Source organism: Balaenoptera physalus (assembly GCF_965194825.1).
Source record: "Balaenoptera physalus genome assembly, chromosome: 1".
In the NCBI taxonomy this organism is placed as follows: domain Eukaryota; kingdom Metazoa; phylum Chordata; class Mammalia; order Artiodactyla; family Balaenopteridae; genus Balaenoptera; species Balaenoptera physalus.
Window position 1 is genome coordinate 34,127,030 of NC_138882.1, and position 22,374 is coordinate 34,149,403.

Sequence of the window (22,374 nt, forward strand, 5' to 3'; positions counted from 1 at the left end):
GAAAGTAGTAATAGCTAACATTTACTGGGCACTTGCTGTTCTAAGCATTTCATATGTGTTCACTCATTTAACCTGCACAATAACCCTGTAAGCACTACCCCCATTTTACATATAAGAAAACTGAGACACAGAGGATAAAATACTGCCCAAGGGGTGAAGTTAGTACTAAGAGAAGAGCTGGGATTACTGGCTACAAAAGAGGCCACGTAATCTACGTAAGAGGATCTAGCGCCAGTCCTATTTTTTTTGCAGCCAACCTACGCCCATCTTTCCTTTTTGTCATAGCCCACAGCATTCATAGTCAAAACCTGTTTATACAGAATTTGCCCATTCGCTAGTTACATCAACTGGCCTCTAGTTGCTTTGGGTATCTCATCACAGTTCTGTCTGATTGAGTTCCAGCGAACTCAGTCACCTCCCATTCCAATTCACTTCCAGGGTCCTGGTCAACGCTGGGTACACGGTAAATCCTTAGATAAATTCTATCGGACGTTTCTGTGGGATCGATGGCATACCTTTACAAATGTGAAATAATTTTCACAAGACGGAGACAGATACACGATAACTAGCCTACATACAGGGCGAGTACCGCCTTGTCGAATACAGCTGCGCTCCACACCCGAGCTCTGGGGCCGACTGTTCCTGCTGTGCTACTTCAGACACTCGGCCGGAACCCTTCCGGCGGCATCTGAGGCAGCCCGCCGGGACAACGCCGCTGAACACACAACACGGGAAGGATTAGTAGTCTAACTATGTGCCTAAACTCTCTAGCTCACTTACATGATCCGAGAGAAAACAGCCCCAAATTCTTGCACTTTTAAAAAAAACCGGAGTGACGATAGCATTTTTATCCATTAAAAAATATCATAGTCAAGTGATTCCGAGAGAGTTTTTTTCTTCTTTTTGGTTAGGCATATATATGGACAGCCCACTTGAAACGAACAAGGAAGGCGAGGGAAGAAAGCGGAAGCCGTGGGGTCTTCTAAACCAGAAAGTCTCCGGAGCTTGCGCCAGGCTCTTTGCGGCGCCCCCCAGTCAGACGCAGGTTTTGGAAGCGGGCGGGAGAGAAGGTGTCGTTGCTGGAGCTGAGACCGGACGGCCAGAGTCCTCAGGGATGAACCTCGAGTTACTGGGTGAGGAGGACTATGGCTGCTTCTTAGAGAACCTTTTGGTCCTGGAAAGGAGGGAACCCAGGCGGAGGGGACTCAGGCTGCAACATTAGGGACACAGTTCTAGATGCATCTTTGGGCGCCTTGATATGGAGCAGCAACAGGGAGAGGAAGGCTAGCTTCTGCCTGAGCGGAATGCATTGCTTTTCCCGAGGCCACTTTGCAGTTCACTTGTGAAGCGTTAGGGACAGATAGTTTGTGACTTAGTTTCGGTTACAAGGATTACAGGTGCTGAAGTAGCCCAGAGCAGGCAGGACCAGAGTTACTGGGGAAGGAATCTGAGGAAGTGAGGCTTGAGGTAAAGCTTTGAACACCTGTCAGGGTTTTGGGTGAAACATGGGGTTTTGAAGAAACATGGGGTGCCTAAGGAGGGGAACGTGTTTATCTTCTAGTACAAGTCCCTCATTGAGTAAATTAAAAAAGCCTCAGAGGGTACTGACTTGAAGGCACTAAGCAAGTAAATGGTATAGTTGGCATATAGTTGGCACTGGAATCCAGTTACCTTGACTTTCTATTTAAGGTCTTTATCAGGGACGGTGTGTAAAACACTGAGGGGTGAATTACAAGGCAGTTTCCTTTTGTCACCTTCTCTGATTCATTTCCTCCTTACCCTTTACCCAAGTTGTTTATAAACTGTAGGTTCTTCTGGGTTTTCATTAGGTAATGTTTAGCATCGTAGCCTAAAGATGTCTGAGGTTTTCAAGAACTAAGCGACTTGCTATTTTCAGTGGTTGTGTTTCTCTTTAAAAAAGTTAAATTCAGAAGATATAGTGGCAGTCCTAAAGACTGTAAAGCTATTTAAGAAAGGTCTTTGCTTTTAAGGAGCTTTTTGTTAAGTGTGGAGAATAAGGTGTTTATGTAAATAGCCATACTATATTGCAGAACGTAGGTCACCCTTTTTTTTAAAAATTTACTTTTTATACAGTAGGTTCTTATTAGTTATCTGTTTTATACATATTAGTGTATATATGGCCAGCCTTAAAGAGTCTTTGCTAAGGGCTAAGAACATTTGGAAGACGGAGTGAATATCTTTGGGGCAGGGGAAGAAAGGTAATCAAGAAAGAACAAAAACAAACAAAAAAACCAAACCTGTGGAGGATTTGGAGTTTTGAGTGGATATTTAAGCTTGGTAAAATATTGACAGACTGAAGTATGAAGATATTGGGAGGAGTGTTTATTAGGAATACGTTTGAGCTAAGACATCAGTGAGATGAGTCCTAAAGATATTTTCCAGCTTGGCGAGGTTGTGGGTACTGTGAATAAGGAGAAGGCCAAGAGATGGGGTTGGTACCATCTACTCCTTGGAGGCTTTTGAATACCCAGCTGAAAAGCTGTGCTTTTTAAGGAAAGTAGGGTAGATCCATTGAAGGGTTTTGACCTGGTAAGTAACTCAATCAGAGCTGTGATTTTTTTAAAAAAGATTTATCTGACAACAGTGTGTAGTTGAGTCTGCCAATTTGGAGGGCTAGAGTGGATGAGGGATAAAGAAGGTCTGAACTAGAAAATGGAAAGAAAAGACATTGAGAAGGTAGAGTTGACAATTTGAAAATTGACTACATATCATGGTGGTAGTGGTGCTGGTAGTGGTGCTGGTGGTGGTGCTGGTGGTGAGGAAGAGAGTGAAGTGAAAAATGGGAACTATGGTGGTGCTATTCATAAACATTTAAGGACATTTGGAAAAGACAGTTAGCATTGGGTATGTTGAGTGTGGGCCTGTGGTTCAGGAGATGGGTTTGGATTTATGAGAGAGGAGGATTTATTTATCATCTCCTCACAAGGTTTTGACTAGCCCTCCTACAGGTGGGCTAGTCAAAACCTTGTGAGGAGATGATAAGACCCAGGGAGAAAGTGGGAGGGGAAGAAAAGAAAACTGCTGAGGACAGAATCTTGGACAATCATCTATATTTAGGGAATAAGAGGAGGAATAAATGATAATGTATCAACTAACAGTTACATAGTACTTACTATGAGCTAAGCCTATTTTCAAGTGCTTTTCATATGTTTATTCATGTAGAGGTAGAAGAGAATGCAGGTTGGTGTGGTGTCTTCCATAGAAGCAGTTGTAGAGCAGTTGAGGCTAAGAGCTGAGAAAGGGCTCCTCTACTCAGTTCGTGGGCAACTTAGTTCTTGGGCAACTTGGGGCTCCTTAGCAACTTGAACAGAAGCTGGGTTACAGTGATTTTAGGAAGTTGTGTGAGATGGACTGGAGGCAAAGGGTTGATCCTTATTTTTAAAAACTTAACTATGGAGAAAAGGTGATAGATAGGCTCATACCTTGAAAGAGAGAGCAGATGGGAAAGATTTTTCTTGTATGATACAGAAGATTCATGTGGGTAAAACTTAGGAAGGAATATTTAACATTGGAAGGTTAGACAATTTAAAAGAAGGCTGGCTGGATTCAAAAGATATAAATTTCTATGGGAATGACTTGAGTTTTACAGCGAGAAAGTTAATTATTGCAGATATAAAGGAGAAAGGAACAGAAGTGATGTGATTGTGGGAGCATACTAAACCATATCTGGCCAGATAAAGGAAAGGAATGATAATGTGTTCTTAATGTGGACACTCAAATACTTTTACCTCTGCAACCACTTTCTGAGCCCTTGCTGTGTATTAGGCAGTAGGCACTGGAGGTAAAAGTTAAATAAGAGTTTTTCAAACTTACTTTTACTACAGCTCATGGTAAGAAATGTATTTTCTATCACAATCTGTTATATATACACACACATAACTGTTTCTGAAAATGATACTAATTGTTGTTATGCTCAGTGTCCTCTGATATCTTCTGTTCTGATCTATTAAAAAACTTGTATGGTATGGCTCACTGAATGATTTATCCATTTGTGGTGGATTGGCTCCTAATGTTTGATAAACACTGAAATGAGATACAGCTTTTGCCCTGGATAAATACATAAAACTAGGAGGATAGGGGCATAAACAAATAACTAGGATACGGAACCACAATAAATAGTGGGAATCCCATTATGGGAATCCAGCTGAAAGAGCAATTAATTCTGCATTGTTGGGGTTGGCGGTAGAATTTGGGGATGACTTTATAGAGGAAGTGCCATTTAACGCAGACAGTAAACATGGAGGAGGATTTTTCCAGAGGGACAAATGGAGAAGGTAATTACCAGTGCAGAGAACAGTAGGGGTAAACATTCTGAGGCATGAACATGTGATATATATTCTGGAAATGGTTAGCAGTTTACAGCTGGTGCTTAGGGTGGATTATGCAAGGTTCTGTCCCAGGTGCTAATGAGGAGTTAGTCAAAGATAAAATGGAAAATACTGGTTGGGGCCAGATTATTGCTTTTTAAAATTATACTTAGGAGTTCAGCATATTGTTTAACAAGGGAGATTTTTGAGCAGGTAAGTGACATGATGAGATTTGGGGCTTAGAAAGTTGGCTGTAGCAGCTTTGTTAAGGATTGATGAGGGAGGCCAGACTGGAGCCAAGGAAATACAGTAATTATGGTAGTGATGGCATCAGATTGGGGTGTGGTAAGATCAGTTATTTAGCCACCTGCAAGTTGCATTTCTCTAAAAAGAAATGCTGCTGATTGTGTCATCACCTGTTAGATTGAGGAAGTGGAATGGAAACTGCTACTCTGTACCTAACTATTACGGTAGGCAGGAATTGGTTGGCAAGTCGAAAATACTTCCACTGGGAGAAAAGGACCACGAAATTTTAGAGTTCATGATAACCAAGTTTTTAAGGAGGTGGATGTTCAGCAATTTAGAGAATAGGTATTATTCCAAGACCTAGAAAGCTAAAAGGCAGTTTGGAGAAAGAGTCCTAACTGGGAAAAAAGGAGGAGGCACCTGAGAGAACTGGTGTGCTTGCACTGGAAGCAGTCTAAACTCAGATTCCAAAAAGGCATGTACAAAAGAAGGGCACGTTGCCGAAGGTGAATACATGAGGGTGGCACTAGCTTTTAAGTGTAGTGTCAGGAAAGCTAATGTGACTGAAGGCCAAGATTGTAAAAACGAGGCAACTAGAAAGGGTTTTTAACATTATGTGGAGTGCTAAGAGCAAAGAAGTTTCCTGCTTATTTGGGCTGGATGGTGTAATACCAAAATTATTCATTCAACACTCAACAAATATCTTTCATGTGCCTACTCTGGGCTTTTATAGTTTATAGGCAAAAGGGAAGTGGAATGCTTAACTTCTTTTTTTAAAAATTTTATTTTATTTATTTTTTTATACAGCAGGTTCTTATTAGTTGTCCATTTTATACATATTAGTGTATACATGTCAATCCCATAGTTGTCCATTTTATACATATTAGTGTATACATGTCAATCCCAATCTCCCAATTCATCACACCACCCCCCCGCCGCCCCCCTCCCCCGCCACTTTCCCCCCTTGGTATCCATACGTCTGTTCTCTACATCTGTGTCTCTATTTCTGCCCTGCAAACTGGTTCATCTGTACCATTTTTCTAGGTTCCACATATATGCGTTAATATACAATATTTGTTTTTCTCTTTCTGACTTACTTCACTCTGTATGACAGTCTCTAGGTCCATTCACGTCTCCACAAATGACCCAATTTCATTCCTTTTTATGGCTGAGTAATATTCCATTGTATATATGTACCACATCTTCTTTATCCATTTGTCTGTCGATGGGCATTTAGGTTGCTTCCATGAGGAATGCTTAACTTATTTTTCTTTTGCCTTCTCTGGGGAAAAGGATTTTTGTTTGTTTGTTTGTTTGTTTTTGAACAAATAAAGTGACCATTGGTTATTGCCAAGAAGAGTCCTCAATAGGTAGGGATTTTAGGTGGGTCACTTAGCTCACTTCTCTTGGTCGAATTATATTCCTTGGCCTTGAAGGAACTTGCATGTGAAATAATGTCGGTGATCTTTGAGATTTGGGGAGAGAAAAGAAGACATGCTGAAAGAAAGAAGATGGGCAGAATTTTGACTATTTTCAATAAAGGGCAGATGTGTTTTGCAAATCATAGACTAGTAACCTTGAGGTCAAATTTGGGCAAGATTATAGAGGCTTTTTAGTGCAGTTATAGTTAAGAGTAGGGTTTCTTGGTCAGGTTCCAGTTTTGCCAGTTTTTAACTGTCAGCTTGGGGATAACCTTTAATCCTAACTTTCTTTATCTGTGAAATGGCGTATGATAGTACTCAATAGTGAATTGAGAGGATCAAAGAGACAGTATGTAGAAGACCTTAGTACGGAGTCTGACACATAAGCATTCAGTAAGCGGTAGCTGCTAATGATAAATGCAGGCTTGAGCACTTCAAAGAAATGATAAGCCAGCATGAGTTTAAGTCTAGAAAACTCATTAAAGTTCTTTAAATTCATGCTTTTCAAATTAACATATACAGTACATATTTATCACAACAGTGGAAACGATACAAATATGCATACAGAAAAAATTACCTTTTTCCTCCTTTCCAAATGGTAGCTGTCTGGAATTTATCCTTTTATACCTTTTCCTTGCTCATATGAGTATAATTAAATACAATTTGTAAGGGCTTTGTTTTTGGTTTTTTACAGAAATAGAACTTTTTATACACATTTTTTGCAACTTGCTTTCTTCACTTAATGCTACGAGACACTATTCCTACACATTAGGAGATAATAGAACTAATGATTTTTAATGCATTCATGTAGATACACACTCATGATATCACATTTTAACTTAACTATAAATGCTTTTTTATTTTTTTTATTTTTTGGCTGTGCCGTGCAGCTTGCGGGATCTTAGTTCTCTGATCAGGGATTGAACCTGTGCCCTCTGCCTGGAAACACGGAGTCTTAACCACTGGACTGCCAGGGAATTCCCTATAAATGCTTTTTTAAAAAAAGTGTTCTTTTTTTCCCTTGCCTCCTCTATTCTGAAATTTATTTTTATACGTGATATGAGAGAGGAATTGTAACTATTTTTTCTTCCAGATGGATAGTCAGTTGTCCATCCCTGTATAGTAAGTAAATTCCCACTAAATTTAAATGTCATCTTTATCATATATCAGAAACCTTACAGTACATTTAGATTTTTTTTTTAAACGTTTGTCCTTAATCTGTCTGGAATTGCTTAAAATTTCTTAGTTTTTGGAGAAAGCCATTAAGCTTTCCCACCCCAGAATGTAGATTGTCTTTTCACTTATTCATATTTTACAGCCTTAACTAAGATTTTATAGTTTTCTTCTTCATACATGGCATGTCTTTCTTACTACATTTTTTCCTTAAATATTTATGTCTGTAGCCATTGTGAATGGAATTTTCCCCTTCATTTTCATTTCTGGATATTAATTGCTAACCTAAAGATAAGCTGTTAATGTTTGAATGTTTTTCTTGTATCAAACCACCTTGCCTTATTTTCTTATTAATTTGGGTGGTTCTTAAAATTAGAATTTCTGTGTTTTCTAGGTATTCAATGTTATCAGCAAAAGAAATAGTTTTATGTCTTACAGTCAATGTTTAAACCAATTATTTCATTTTCTTATTCCATTGGCTGGAACCTCCAAGAGGAATATTAACTAATAATGGTGATATATCCCTTTCTAGTTGCTGATACTAATTGAAATGGTTTTAACATTTCACCTTTTAGAATGATAATGTTGTGTTTTTGGTTAATAGTTTTTATCATTTATTGTAGTCTTATGTTAGATGTGGCTGTTATTAGAATGAGCTATTGCGTTTTAGCAAATTTTTTTTTTCAGCATCTACTCATAGGATTGTATGGCTCTTAAACATTCTTGTCCAAGGATATATTGAATACATTAGAGTGCATTGTGCTATTGTTTGTTCCTTTGGAACGAGTTTGGAGTAGGCCTGTTTTTTTTTTCCCCTTGCTTTTCCATTATGCTTTCTTACATGGTAGAATAATAAACTCCAGATTTTTTGTGTTTCGAATTTGGTTATACTTATATACACTGCTAGAAATTACTTTTCATTTCTGCAGAATCTAGAGGTGAAGTACCCTGTACTATTTATGTTCTTGTTTTGTTTGTTTTTTTTTTAAAGAATCAATTTAATTAATTAATTTAGTTTTGGTTGCATTGGGTCTTTTTTGCTGCGCGCGGGCTTTCTCTAGTTGCGGAGAGCGGGGGCTACTCTTTGTTGCGGTGCGCGGGCTTCTCATTGCTGTGGCTTCTCTTGTTGCAGAGAACGGGCTCCAGGCGTGCAGGCTTCAGTAGTTGTGCCACACGGGCTCAGTAGTTGTGGCTCGTGGGCTCTAGAGCGCAGGCTCAGTAGTTGTGGCACACAGGCATAGTTGCTCCACGGCATGTGGGATCTTCCTGCACCAGGGATCGAACCCATGTCCCCTGCATTGGCAGGCAGATTCTTAACCACTGTGCCACTAGGGAAGTCCCACTATTTATTTTCTTAAGTGAAAGAGGCTCTTGTTTTCTTTTTGTATCATCTTATCAGGTTTTGGTATCAGCTATGTTGGCTTTATAAAACACTAATACATATTTTTTTCTGCTCAGAAATAGCTTGAATAACATAGTAATTATCTGTACCTTGAGATTTAGGAGAAATTGCTCATAAAACCATATGGGCCTGCTGTCCTTTTTTTTATAATTAAACATTTAAAAAAAATTTTAATGGTAGGTCTTTAACAACCTTTCAATGTGTTCTTTTCTCATTGACCCAGTCAAGGAATTTTCTTCTGTAATCAGTTTTGGAAATTTGTCATTCATGTTTTTTGAATTATCAAGTGTATTGTGAAGTTAAATCTGACCAGGGTTTATTTCTCTTCGGCAGCTACATTTGGGCATGTTTTTTCCCCCTTTCGTGGTCTTTAGAAGCAAGCCTAAGAATCTAATTGTAACAAAATGTTAAATGTTAGATGATGGGTGGTTAGATGGTGGGAGGATAGAGAATATAAAAGTGGCCTTGAGCATCTAGGGGAGGTGGCCTTGTGCTACCGTAACCCTACTTGACAGCATTCTTGCTCAGGCTCTTCAACCAAAGTGGCTCAGACGAGCTTAGTCTTTTTTATACACACTTTTTCTTTGTGTTCCTTTAAACTCCTTATTATAATCCTGTTAACTAGGATGACTCTCAAAAAAAGGGGAAAAAAACCAACAACACCTAAAACATAAAGGAAAAATACAAAATCAGGGGTAATCTGTGTTGAAGGGTAATCATACATTAAAATGGTCCCAGGATTCTGGATTCTCTCAGAATCTTTTTGTTGTTGTTGCTTTTTTGGCCACACTGTGCAGCATGCCGGATCTCAGTTCCCTGAACAGGGATTGAACCTGTGCCCTCTTCAGTGGAAGCTCGGAGTCCTAACCACTGGACTGCCAGGGAATTCCTCTCAGAATTTTAAATATGGCTTTCCCATCTCTGAACACAGCAAGTCATACTCTGCTCCTTCCTGAGTACTTCATATTTTTAGGTTTTGTTTTTTTGTTTTGTTTTTAATTTTTTAATGAATACTCCTTTTTTCTCTCAATCATGTGAATATAGATCTATATTATTGCTTTGGAAATATATATAAGATATTTTGTTAATACATATTATAATACATATATTACATATAATACATATAATATGTGTAGTATTTTATTTAAAAAACAAACCTTAAATATGTTAATGTTTGTGTAAGCATATAGAAATATATGGAAGCTTTTACCTTAGTGAGTGGGTTGCAGGGAGGAAACTATCATTTTTTAATTACACATATCTGTATTACCTACATGTATTACTTTAGTAATTTTAAAAAGATTCTTTCAGAATAACCTATCTTAATCTGGTTTCAGCTTTTCATTTCATTCTTGTCTTTAGTATTTGAATGCAATCAGACACTGAAGTCTGGTGCACATTAGAGAAACCAAAATAATTGCCTTTTGCGGGGGGGCAATTATTCACCTTTATTTTCATCTTTCTTTTAGTTTTCTTAACTTTAGGGCCTGTATTTCTTCTGATTAGTTTTAATGTTTTCACTGTTTTGATTTCTATTAATTTTTATAAAACACAAAATGTAATAAAACTGGTTTTCAGACGTTTTTTTTAAATCAAGTGTCTTTTTTAAAAAAATTGAAGTACAGTTGATTTACAATATTATGTTAGTTTCAGGTGTATGACATAGTGATTCAATATTTTTGTAGATTATACTCCATTTAAAGTTAGTGTAAAGTATTGGCTATATTCCCCATGCTGTACAGTATATCCTTATAGCTTACTTTATACATAGTAGTTTGTACCTCTTAATACTCTATCCCTATATTGCCCCTCCCCCTCCCCTTTCTCCACTGGTAACCATGATTTTGTTCTCTATATCTGTGAACCTATTTCAGTTTTGTTATATTCTTTCATTTGTTTTATTTTTTAGATTCCACATGTAAGTGGTGACATGTAATATTTGTCTTTCTCTGACTTATTTCACTAAGTATAATACCCTCCAGATTGATCCATGTTGTTGCAAATGGCAAAATTTTATTCTTTTTTATGGCTGAGAAATATTTTATTATCTATATAAATATTCATAGCTATATAAATATTCATATATATACACATACTCTGCATCTTCCTTACCCATTCATCTGTTGATAGACACTTAGGTTGCTTCCATATCTTGGCTCTTGTAAATAATGCTGCTATGAACATTAAGGTGCATGTATCTTTTTGAGTTAGTATTTTCATTTTCTTCGAATATATACTCAGGAGTGGAATTGCTGGATCATATGGTAAAAAACTAAAAATAGTGAACTTATTTTTTAGATGAAATCTTATTTGGATGTCCTAAATGTAAAACAGCTTCCTTGGATCTGTAGTTCTCAGAGTATAGTTTAAATATCATGCTAATAAAATGTTTAGATAATAACATAAGTAAATACTGATAAAGATATTGCTACTGCATTAAACTTCTAAACATTAAACTTCTGACAAGCAGGCAGTATCATGCTATAGCTCAAAATGTTTATCACTAATGTACAAATACCAAATTTAATATAGGAAAAGTTCAGGGATGTCTGTACCAAAATGTTATTTGCTTAAGAAATTAATACAGAGAATTGTGTGTTTAACCAACTACCAGATTATGTTACAGCCTAAGTGCTATTATTAGGAAGGGAACCCTGTTGGTTGGCTGTTCTTAATAAAGGTTTTAAGAGAGTAGTTGGGATTTAAGATAAGTTAACTGATTTGATTTTTTAAAGTTTGTTACATAAAAATAACCGTAAAAACACCCCGTTACATGTTTACATTAATAACATTTTTATGAAAAATAACTTTTCTAAAACAAAACTTATATAGTGAGAAGAGTGGCATTGTTTTGCATTTTTACAAATCTCTTTAATGTTTGCCTAAATATCAATAGAAGTTGGCTGGATTCTGCGTTCATACTGTTTCAGTATCACAGCTTGTATAGCCTCAGGAGAACTCATCTGTAAACTTGTGGAATAATGAGAGTAAAAAGGCACATACCATCTTGGTGTGATAATGAAAATAGGTGTGACCTCATGGAGTCCCTGAAAGGGTGCCAGTTCTTCATCCACACTTTGCAAGCCACTACTGTACACTGTTTGTGAGCCGTAGTTGTGAGCTTGTAGGATTCCTGGTATGTTGCACATGTTCCATCAACTCTCTTTCTTTGCTTTGTTGCAGAGTCCTTTGGGCAGAATTATCCAGAGGTAAGAGTATTGTATTGTGATTTTAGAAAATGGTAACTCCCTAGCTTTTATGTTTGAGTGGAAACTACGTTTTCATTTTTTTTATTTTTTTTCTTGACAATAGAAGCATTAAATATGATGATCCTTTGCTATAAAAGGGAACTAAATGTTTAATTTTGAGCAGGGGTGGAAGTAGATAGACAATGTTGGCTGGAAATTTCAACATAATGTTGTAAATCTTACAGTTCATTTCCCTTTAAATTAAAAAAATACTTTTGATTGAAGCATTTTTCACAAACAGTACTATCACCTTCATGTAAATTTTTTTTCTGTGTGCTTTTATAGTTTTGATAAGTGTTTTTGCATAGTAATAATATGTATGCTGTAAGTGTGCTTTACATGTAAAAATATTTTGTAATACTTCGAGTGTGTTTAGTGTAGTCATGATTATTTTAAATGGCTTGATATTAATATAAATTTATTTGACTTTCCTCATGTTACACAGGGGTTTTGTTTTATTTTTCTTGGAATAAATTTCAAGAACTATGATTACTTGATCAATAAGATGACTCTTTTAGTGAATCCTATTTTATTTTGCCTAATTGCCTTCCGGAGAATTTGTATGAAGTTATAGTAGTAATGTAAGGGATTGGTCACATCTGTTTCTAAAAATTCTCTGTTAGCTTTTATAAATATTTCTCCATTTTGGCTAGTTTAATAGATATGAGAACACACATAGAGATTATTTTGGTATACATCATAATTTAAATTCAAGAGAATTATCATAGATGTTAGAGAAACTTTAAGAAATAATTTGGATATCTGGGTGTTATTGTCTATATTCTTATGTTCATTTTAATCTTTAGGAAGCTGATGGAACTTTGGATTGTATCAGCATGGCCCTGACTTGCACCTTTAACAGGTGGGGCACACTGCTTGCAGTTGGCTGTAATGATGGCCGAATTGTCATCTGGGATTTCTTGACAAGAGGCATTGCTAAAATAATTAGTGCGCACATTCATCCAGTCTGTTCCTTATGGTAAGGAATTTTAAAGTTAATGTATTAAATATGAATTAAATTGGGGGGATGAACGGTGACTGTGTAGTTTCCAGTCCATTAGATACTTTTCTTTTTTTAAATTTTTTAAATTTATTAATTTATTTATGGCTGTGTTGGGTCTTCATTGCTGCACGTGGGCTTTCTCTAGTTGTGACGAGCGGGGGCTACTCTTCATTGCGGTATGTGGGCTTCTCATCGCAGTGACTTCTCTCGTTGTGGAGCACGGGCTCTAAGCGTGCAGGCTCAGTAGCTGTGGTGACGGGCTTAGTTGCTCCGCGGCATGTGGGATCTTCCTGGACCAGGGCTTAAACTCGTGTCCCCTGCATTGGCAGGCGGATTCTTAACCACTGCGCCACCAGGGAAGCCCTCATTAGATAAATTTTAATATTTAGAGTTTTAAATATACAGCCATTACTAACATAATTTCTCATAGCTTATGGAGACCTTGAATCCATGCTGCTTTCAGCACCTTTGGGGGGAGAAATTCATTGTAATATGGATCTGTATCAGGCTCTGTCTGAGAATAGTTCAGTACTGAAATGAGACATTTACAGATTGCAGCTGTAGTATATTTGTGATACTGACCTTTCATTTAGAATAAAAAAATCTTGGTTAGGAGGGCAGCTTGGAAGTCAAAGTGTCCAGCCTTGCCCATCTTCTTGAATTACAGTAGTTTTAGTGATCACAAACATGCCTGTTCCTTCACTGAATTGTAGTTATTAAGGCTTTCCATCAAATATATTGAGCTGAAATCGGGTATTATATAAATCCCATTGATTTCATTCTTATTCTCAGGGACTGTCTGTTTCAGAAAATTTTATTTTGGGGCAGCACTTCTTTTAAATGAACTTGGGACCAAAAACACCTAATCAGATCTAGATTTATTAAACTAACATATTTCCTTTTGTCGAAATATAAGCAGCAATGGTATTATAAAGCACTGGAATGAGAGGAGGCCTGAATCCCAGTCTAGGTTTGGCCACTGGATTGGGAGGAGGCCTAAAACCCAGTCAAGCTTTGGCCACTAATGAACTGGCGGCTTTGGCCGAAATGTTTCTCTAATATGCAAAATGAGAGAACTGGCCTGTATGATTTCTTTCCAGTTCCTTTGCATTTTATTTATTTTTTCATTGTTGTGCTCTTGCAATAAAGATTTAAGTAGATACGTACATTTTTATCAGCTTTATTAAGAAACATATAATTCACATGCTGTAAAATCCACCCAATTAAAATGTACATTTCATTGTTTTTTATATATTCAGAGTTGTACAACGATCATCACAATCTAATTTTAGAACTCCTATCACTAAAAATATACATGTATTTTTATTATAAAATAATAATAATTCAGAAAATTATGGAAAATACAGCAAAGTAGAAGATAGAAGACTATCTCCCATAGTTTTACCACTCTGATATTACTACTGTAAGTATTTTGATTTGTTACTGTATATCATTTTTAAAAAGCATAGGACTTCCCTGGTGGCGCAGTGGTTAAGAATCCACCTGCCAATGCAGGGGACATGGGCTCGAGCCCTGGTCCGGGAAGATCCCACATGCCACAGAGCAGCTAAGCCCGTGTGCCACAGTTACTGAGCCTGCACTCTAGAGCCCATGAGCCAGAACTCCTGAGCCCACGTGCCACAACTACTGAAGCCCGTGCACTTAGAGCCTGTGCTCCTCAACAAGAGAAGCCACCACAATGAGAAGCCTGCACACCACAACGAAGAGTAGCCCCCGCTTGTGCAACTAGAGAGAGCCTACGCGCAGCAACACCCAACACGGCCCAAAATTAAAAATATAAATAAATTAATTAATTTTAAAAATTAAATAAAAAGCATAGTTTGTAAGTGTGCTATGTTTTATTTTATATTTTGCTCTTTTCCTGTCTAACACTGTGACCAGACATTTTCCTGCTTGTGTAGCCTTTAAAAACTTTTTTTTTAATGGCTAAATATCTTCTGATAGATAAACCATAATTTACTTAACCATTTTTGTTTCTCTGCTACATAATGTTCAGTCTTTGCACATAAAGTTTTTCTCTCATACAATCATTTCTTCCGCAAACATTGAACATGAATTATATACCAGATACTGCTTTAGGCATTTACGATTAGGGTTAGGGTTAGGGTTTTGGGGACACAAAAACAAGTAAGGAGAAATTCTTGATTGGTAGGGGGAGGTACATGTGCATACAGCTACGTGTACTAAAGCTTTGTAGGTCCTACATAAGAACTATATTTGAGATTTAGTGGAGGCAAAAGTGCAAAGGAGGAAATGATCAATTGTACTGGAGAAGAAGTGTGGTCAGAAAAGCCTTCAAAGATGAGGTAATTTCTAACCTCAAACTTGTAAGATGAGTAGGTGTTTGCCAGTTGTATTCCAAGCAGAAGGTGCTGTACAGGCAAAAGCACATCACCTTGAAACAAGCATGGTAAGATGGGGAACTGCAGGTAGTTCAGATTAGCTGGATTGTGGTATCAGAGATGTGATATGGCAACAGCCAAGGTAAACAGGTCCTCATGGAGCACATTGTGTGCCACACTATGAATTTGAGCTTTATCCTGTAGGTACTGTGAAGCCGTTAGAAGATTTTAGGAAGGAAAGTGACACGATGAGCTTTTTATTTTAGAAAGATCTCTAGAACACCATGTGGGAAAGAGATTGAAGGGGACAGTGAATGAAGCTAGGATTGCAGTGGCCTAGGCTGGAGCTGATGAGGATAGGTGCAGTAGGAATGGAGCTGAATGGTACAGATGTGAGAAATGGTTGAAATAAGAGGTCTTAGGTATTAATTAGATAAGGGGTGTAAGTGAAGTAGAGAAGTTAAGATGATCCTCAGGTTTCCTGCTTGGATGAAGATGTTAAATGTAAGATTTGAGGGTGACAATGCTGAATTTGAGATCACAGTCGTGTGTCTCCTGTTGTATTTTATTGCAAGTAGTTGTTTTGTGAGTATCTTCCCTGGAACATGGTAGGTGCTGTGATACATGAACCTTGTCTGCCATTTTACTGTAGCATTATACCTGGTATGTAGTAGGCATGCAGGTACTTGTTGGATGGGTGGGGATATCTCAGTGAAGATGCCCAATAGGCATTTGATCTATGTGTTTTCATTAGTGTAGACTTCCAAAAGTATGTTACTGCTAGGTCATACGGTTTGAACAATGAGAGGTTTTCCCCCTCTCCCCCCAACATTTTAAAACTTTTTATCACAAAACTTGATTATTAAGAACTTTAAAACATTCAAACAATATATGAGTATATAGAGTAAAAAACGAAAGCCCTTTGTCTATTCCTTAAGGTAAGTAGTATTAGAGTATATGGAATATATCCTTCATCTGTAAGATATATCTGTATCTCTCTCAGCGTGTATAAAAATAAACATACACATATACATGTGTATGTTTTTTAAGAAATGGAGACATACTATATATTTTGTTTCTTAGCTTGCTCTTCCACTTAGTATATAGTGGATGTTTTTCTGTGTTGATATATGTGTGTGTGTGTACATATGATATATATAGTATTGCTTAGTATGTATGCATCATAATTATTTAACTGTTCCCTCATTTTTGGTATAAGTATACATGAGAGTTATGATCAGTAGTTATGTGCATTTTGCATTTTTCTTTGATTCAGCCTCATTTAGAATATAACTATGTATTACTTTAATTGTTGTGTAATATTTGAACATGTTAGGGACTAAGAAAATTTCACCGAAGAGAAGTTTTGGGTAGGCATGATAGCTGTCTTCAACTATTAAAGAACTGACATGTGCAAGACAGAAAAATTGACCTAAGGAGAAGAAGCAGGACTAGTAGGTAGTGAATGGGATTTATAGGGAAACAAATGTTACCTTAGAATAGAGATGAGCTCCCGAGCAAAGGTGCCTATGGATGGGATGGACTGCCCAGGAAAGAACTTACCAGTGGGACTGGCCCTGCTTCATCATGCTGTCTGTTCATAGGGATGCTACAGAAGATATTCAGTCACTGGATACGGGCCACAGGTAGAACGAAATGATGTTTAAGACTCCAAGATATTAGACTTAGTAAAGACCTGTCTGTTTTTTGGAAAGAAACAGTATTGTCAGATGTGAGGATGTATGAGAATCCCTAATTTTTGAATTTACGGAATTTGGAATTGAAGAATATATTGTTAGTTTTAATGGGAAAACCCTTCTTAGTTTCACCTCTGATTATAATTTAATTTCTAAAAATAGATTTCCCTCTATTATAACAGAAATACAAGCCTGCTATGAAAGAAAAAGTTATTAAAATGCAGAGGGTTTAAAGGAAAAATGGAATTATAGCTAACATTCTATTTTGTAGTCAGATTGTGCTAAAATGCTTAGGGGAACAGCAGCAGAAGCTGTCCCTTGTTTCTTCCCATTCCCAATGTTCCAATAATGTCCCATTCCCAGTGTACTTCCATTCATTTGGTTTGTTTCTCTTGATATTTGTCTTCATATTTCTAAAGTATTTATGCATATTACTTCTTCTTAGTTTGTTAATTTCAAGAACTTATCCGTGACTTTTTATTACAGTATATGTGAGTTTTATCTCACCCTTTTACCCTCCCATCATCTACTGAAATTGGGTGGACCATTGGCTTTTTTGTTATCAACCCTCAAGTTACAGTATCTGTAGGCATCTTCTTTTTTAGGTTCACATTCTCCAGAAAGATCTTGTAATTGACTGGGAGTGTTCTAGAGGTTGTGGGAGAGAGGCACCTGAGTCCTTTGTATTCAGACTTGAGATTAGTCCCTCCACATTCACTTCCTCAGTTTACTCTTGCCTTCCTCTGCTGTGAGTTACAAGTCTGGGAATACATTTATCTTGTCTCTAATATAATTAATGGTTTTTGAGCGCTTACTGTATTGTACTGAGAGTTTTATATGTATTAAGTCTCTCAAGAGTCTGCAGGTAGATACTGTTATTATTTCCATGTTATAAGTGAGAAAATTGAAGCTCAGAAAGGCTGTATAACTTGCCCAAGACCACACAGCTAGAAGGTTGTAATGTCTAGGCTTGAGCATAAATCTGACTTGAGCCTCTGTTCTTAACCATGGAACTGTGTTACATCCTCTAAGTTCCTCAGTAGCAACTCCTCTTCATTGCAAAATTTGAATAAAGACTGATTTGGGGTTTCTTTTTCTGTTTGTCTCTTCTGTTTTTCATTTCTCTGTTGTCTTTTTTGCCTTCCTGTGGGTTACTTGAACTATTTTTAGAATTCCATTTTGATTTATCTGTGGTATTTTTTATTCTTTTTTAAAAAAATTTATTTATTTTTGGCTGCACTGGGTCTTTGTTGCTGCTCGCAGGCTTTCTCGAGTTGCGGCGAGCGGGGGCTACTCTTCGTTGTGGAACACGGGCTCTAGGCACGCGGGCTTCAGTAGTTGTAGCACGCAGGCTCAGTAGTTGTGGCTCGAGGGCTCCAGAGCACAGGTTCAGTAGTTGTGGCGCACGGGCCCAGCTGCTCCGTGGCATGTGGGATCTTCCCAGACCAGGGCTCGAACCCACGTCCCCTGCATTGGCAGGCGGGCTCTCAACCACTGCTCCACCAGGGAAGCCCCTGTAGTATTTTTAGTGTATTTCTTTGTATAGCTTTACAATGGTTGATATGGTATATACATAACTTATCACAGTCTACTGGTGTTGACATTTTACTAGTTTAAGTGAAGTATAGAAACCTTCCCTTTACATCCCTTTACCCTCCCTTGTTTATAGTATAATTGTCTTAAACATTTCCTTTATGTATATTGATACCTATATAAGTTATAATTTTTGCTTCAAACATCAAAACTCTAGAAAAAGGTATTTAATTTTTTAAAACCCTTTTCATTATTCTTTCTTCCTGATGTTCTAAGATTCCTTCTTTTATTGTTTCCTTTCTGCTTAGAGAACTTCCTTGAGCTGTTCTTTTAGGGTAGATCTGCTGGTGACAAATGCCTTGATTGCCCCTTTGTTCTTGAAAGTTAGTCTCTCTGGATGTAGAATTGGGGATGACAGTTCTTTTCTTCAGCACTTGAAAAACTGTCACTTTCTTTGGACCTTCATGGTTTCTGGTGTGAAATCTGCTGTCATGTGAATTGTTGTTCCCCGTAGGTAATGTGTCATTCCTCTTTCTGCTTTCAAGATTTTTTTCTTTGTCTTTAGTTTTCAGAAGTTTGTGTCTTAGAGTGGATTTCTTTGAGCTCATCCTGTTTGAAGTTTGCTTAGCTTCTTGAGGTTGTGTGTTTTATATCTTTTGCCAAATTTGGGAAATTTTCAAACATTATTTCTTTTTTTTTTCATGTTTATTGGAGTATAATTGCTTTACAATGTTGTGTTAGTTTCTGCTGTACAGCAAAGTGAATCAGCTATATGTATACATATATTCCCATATCCTCTCTCAACCATTATTTCTTCAAATACTTTTAAGCCTTACTCTTTTTCTTCTCTCCTTCCAGGACTCTGATGCCATGGATATTAGATATTAGATCTTTTGTTATAGTCCCACAGGTCCCTGAGGCTCTGTTCATTTTTTCATTCCATTTTTTCTCCTATTGTTCAGATTGGGACTTTTTTATTCTGTCTTCCTCTTTTCCACTGGCTGCTGAACCCATCTTTTGAGTTTTTTATTTCAGTTTTTATATTTTTCAGTTCTAAAATTCCCATTTGATTCTTTTCCCTATATTTCTATTTCTTTGCTGAGACTTTTTTTTTCCCATTTGTTTCAAGCATGTTTGTAATTGTTTGTTGAAGCATTTTAATGATGGCTGCATTGAAATCCTTGTCGGGTAATACTAACACCTGTGTCATCTGTGTGTTAGTATCTGTTGATTGTCCTTTCCTAGTCCTTTGGCTCTTCTGGAGACTTTTTGTGTGTGCCCATTGATGCTAATGGGTTGTTGGCATCTCCGTCACCCGGTCCAGGATGTATGAGGCAAAAAGAAAATCTGAGGACCTCACTGCTGTGTCGTTCCTCATATCCTGTAGTCCCTAGACAGTCTGTCTTCTCTTTACCTTTTTGTGTTTGTTTTCTATATAATGTTCAGGATGTTTAACTGTACTTAGCAGGAGGAATTAATTCCTTCCTTAATTCTTTACTTAATTATTTTAAATGACAGATACCTATCTGTACTGGTTCGTTTATACTATGATAGTGCTACTTCTGGGACAACTTCAGAAAGCTCAACTACTCCTCCCCCTCCCCCCAAGGGGAAGAAAACCTGTTTTTTGTTAAATCAACACTTAAGGGCCAGCTGATTTTATACTTTTCTAAAATGTTTGAGTCTCCCTTTTTTCACTGAGCCACTTGTACTGTTATCTTGAACTGTTAAGAGCTTCTATTACTAGATATGAAGATGTCATGAAAACATTCTTTTTTATTGCTTAGTTAGGAAAGCTTGTTGTGGATTTGAGTATATGTTTAAAAAATAAAGAAGAAACGTTGGTGACCCATGCAGTTAGGGCAATAAGTGAGACTCATGCATTTTTATCTGTAAGGGTGGTATGATATACTTTAACTTAGAATATGTGCTAAGTTACCCTTTTTCCTTCTCAGCTGGAGTCGAGATGGTCATAAGCTCGTGAGTGCTTCCACTGATAACATAGTGTCACAGTGGGATGTCCTTTCAGGCGACTGCGACCAGAGGTTTCGATTCCCTTCACCCATCTTAAAAGTCCAGTATCATCCGCGAGATCAGTATGTTTAATCTGTGCTATTCTCTCCTGGGGTGGGTCTAATTCTATCTCCAGGCTCGTGACAATTTCAGTTTAAGGTTTTAGGATGCAAAAGCCCACATCTCTTCAAACCTCTTCTATATAAAATAATCTTTCCAGATTATCTGGATCTACTGAATAGATTTTAAAGAGACTGTTGTAGTATATAATTAAAAACTGGCCTATGTTAATTAAGACTTCAGAAATGGGCAAAGGTAGAAATAAGTATAATAACTGTTCTTTACCTGGGGTTTTCCTCCAATTTGAATTTCTTTAGTACGGGAAACAGTTCATTATGAAAACTATATTTAAGAAAAAGAGCTACCCATCATTCTATTACTGAGATATAACTATTTTCATTTCTCTAGGTTTTCTTTTAGTCAAGTTCTCTTTAAGTATAAAGTTTATTGTATAGTGCTTCATAACTCACAAAGCACTTACTAGCTCACAAAGCATTTGTCTATTAGATGTACACAAATATGTATTTTTACATAGTTTTAATTGGTATTTTGCCTTTCACTTTATTTCATACATATTTTACCAGTTTGCTACATCTTCATATTTATTTTTAATAATTACATTTTATCTTGTCAAGGTAAGATCTCATAACTTTACTCAGTCATTTCCCTATTATTAGGAATTTAGAGTTTAGGCTTTTTCACTATTTTAAATATGCTTGGGCTGGGAGAGTTGATGAGGTAGTAGATAGGAATTACAGAAAAGAGCAGAGAGTCAGCCTTCTGATATCATAGCAACAGCCAATGTACTATTCATATTTTTAAACAGGAACAAGGTTCTCGTGTGTCCCATGAAATCTGCTCCTGTCATGTTGACCCTTTCAGATTCCAAACATGTTGTTCTGCCCGTAGACGATGACTCCGATTTGAACGTGGTTGCATCTTTTGATAGGCGAGGAGAATATATCTATACAGGAAATGCAAAAGGCAAGGTAAGCCTAGAAGCTTAGAAGCTGGTGAAATACGCATCAGTCATCCTGTGCATTGGCTCATTTCATGTTTGCTTGTTCTCCTTTCTTTGAAATTTCTTTTATCCCTTGACTAAGCATGCCTCCTGCCTGTGGCAAATATAGCCTATTTTTCTCTCATGCCTTAATAATTTCTGTTCTTTGGATTTAGAGCAGTCAGAGGTTATTTGACCTAGAGAAGGATGGGGGGCTTTTACTGGATGCTAGTAATGAAAGGCCATTACTAAATTATAAAATTTAAAAATCATATCATCAGTGGAATACTGCTGATAAAATGTCTGATATCTTGGTCTGCAAATATTGTACACTTTAGGCTAGCTTAATCTATAGTTTTGTGTAGTAAGTTGGGTTAGGTGAGCTTTAGGGTCCTTTTCAAGCTTATTAGAGTTTGAGTTCCATTGCACTTTGATTTTTTTTTTTTTTTTTTTTTTGACTGGGACGTATGGGCTAGTACAGTTTCATGGCTACTTTAGAGAGTGGCAGTTTTTTTTTTTTATTGTGGTAAAATGCACTTAACAAAATTTACCGTCTTAACCATTCTTAAGTGTACAGTTCAGTGGTGTAAAGTACATTCACATTGTCGTGCAGTCATCACCATCGTTTATCTCCAGAGCTCTTTTCATCTTGCACTCACTCACCTTGTACTTACTAAATAATAACTTGCTATTTCCTACTCCCTTTCACTCCTTGGAAACCATCATTCTACTTTCTATCTCTATGAATTTGGTTATTCTAGTACCTGTATAAGTGGACTTATCCAGTATTTGGTTTTTTTGTGACGGGCTTACTTCACTTAGCATAATGTCCTTAAGATTCATTCATGTTGTAGCATGTGTCAGAATTTCCTTTCTTTTCAAGTCTG

General features: G+C 37.1%; 2 protein-coding genes across 6 annotated transcripts in view; one reads left to right on the top strand and one right to left on the bottom strand.

The window, feature by feature from the left end:
* LOC309661024 (protein kinase C zeta type-like) overlaps positions 1–813 on the bottom strand; it is a 36,694-nt gene extending 35,881 nt beyond the window's left edge. For both annotated transcript variants that reach the window (XM_082462226.1, XM_082462227.1), the window contains exon 1: positions 516–813. The gene's annotated coding sequence lies outside the window, so the exon portion shown is untranslated. The remainder of the gene's footprint in view (positions 1–515) is intronic.
* A 91-nt stretch (positions 814–904) lies between these two features.
* The window catches only part of RBBP5 (RB binding protein 5, histone lysine methyltransferase complex subunit), a 33,644-nt gene continuing 12,174 nt past the window's right edge, over positions 905–22,374 (top strand). Inside the window, exons 1-5 of one of the 4 annotated variants that reach the window (XM_082462117.1) lie at positions 905–1,133; positions 11,754–11,779; positions 12,625–12,797; positions 20,370–20,510; positions 21,314–21,476. In XM_082462117.1, coding sequence (XP_082318243.1) covers positions 920–1,133; positions 11,754–11,779; positions 12,625–12,797; positions 20,370–20,510; positions 21,314–21,476 — 717 coding nt within the window. In that variant the 5' untranslated portion in view covers positions 905–919. The remainder of the gene's footprint in view (positions 1,134–11,753; positions 11,780–12,624; positions 12,798–20,369; positions 20,511–21,313; positions 21,477–22,374) is intronic. The other 3 variants (XM_082462114.1, XM_082462115.1, XM_082462116.1) reach the window with 3 other exon arrangements.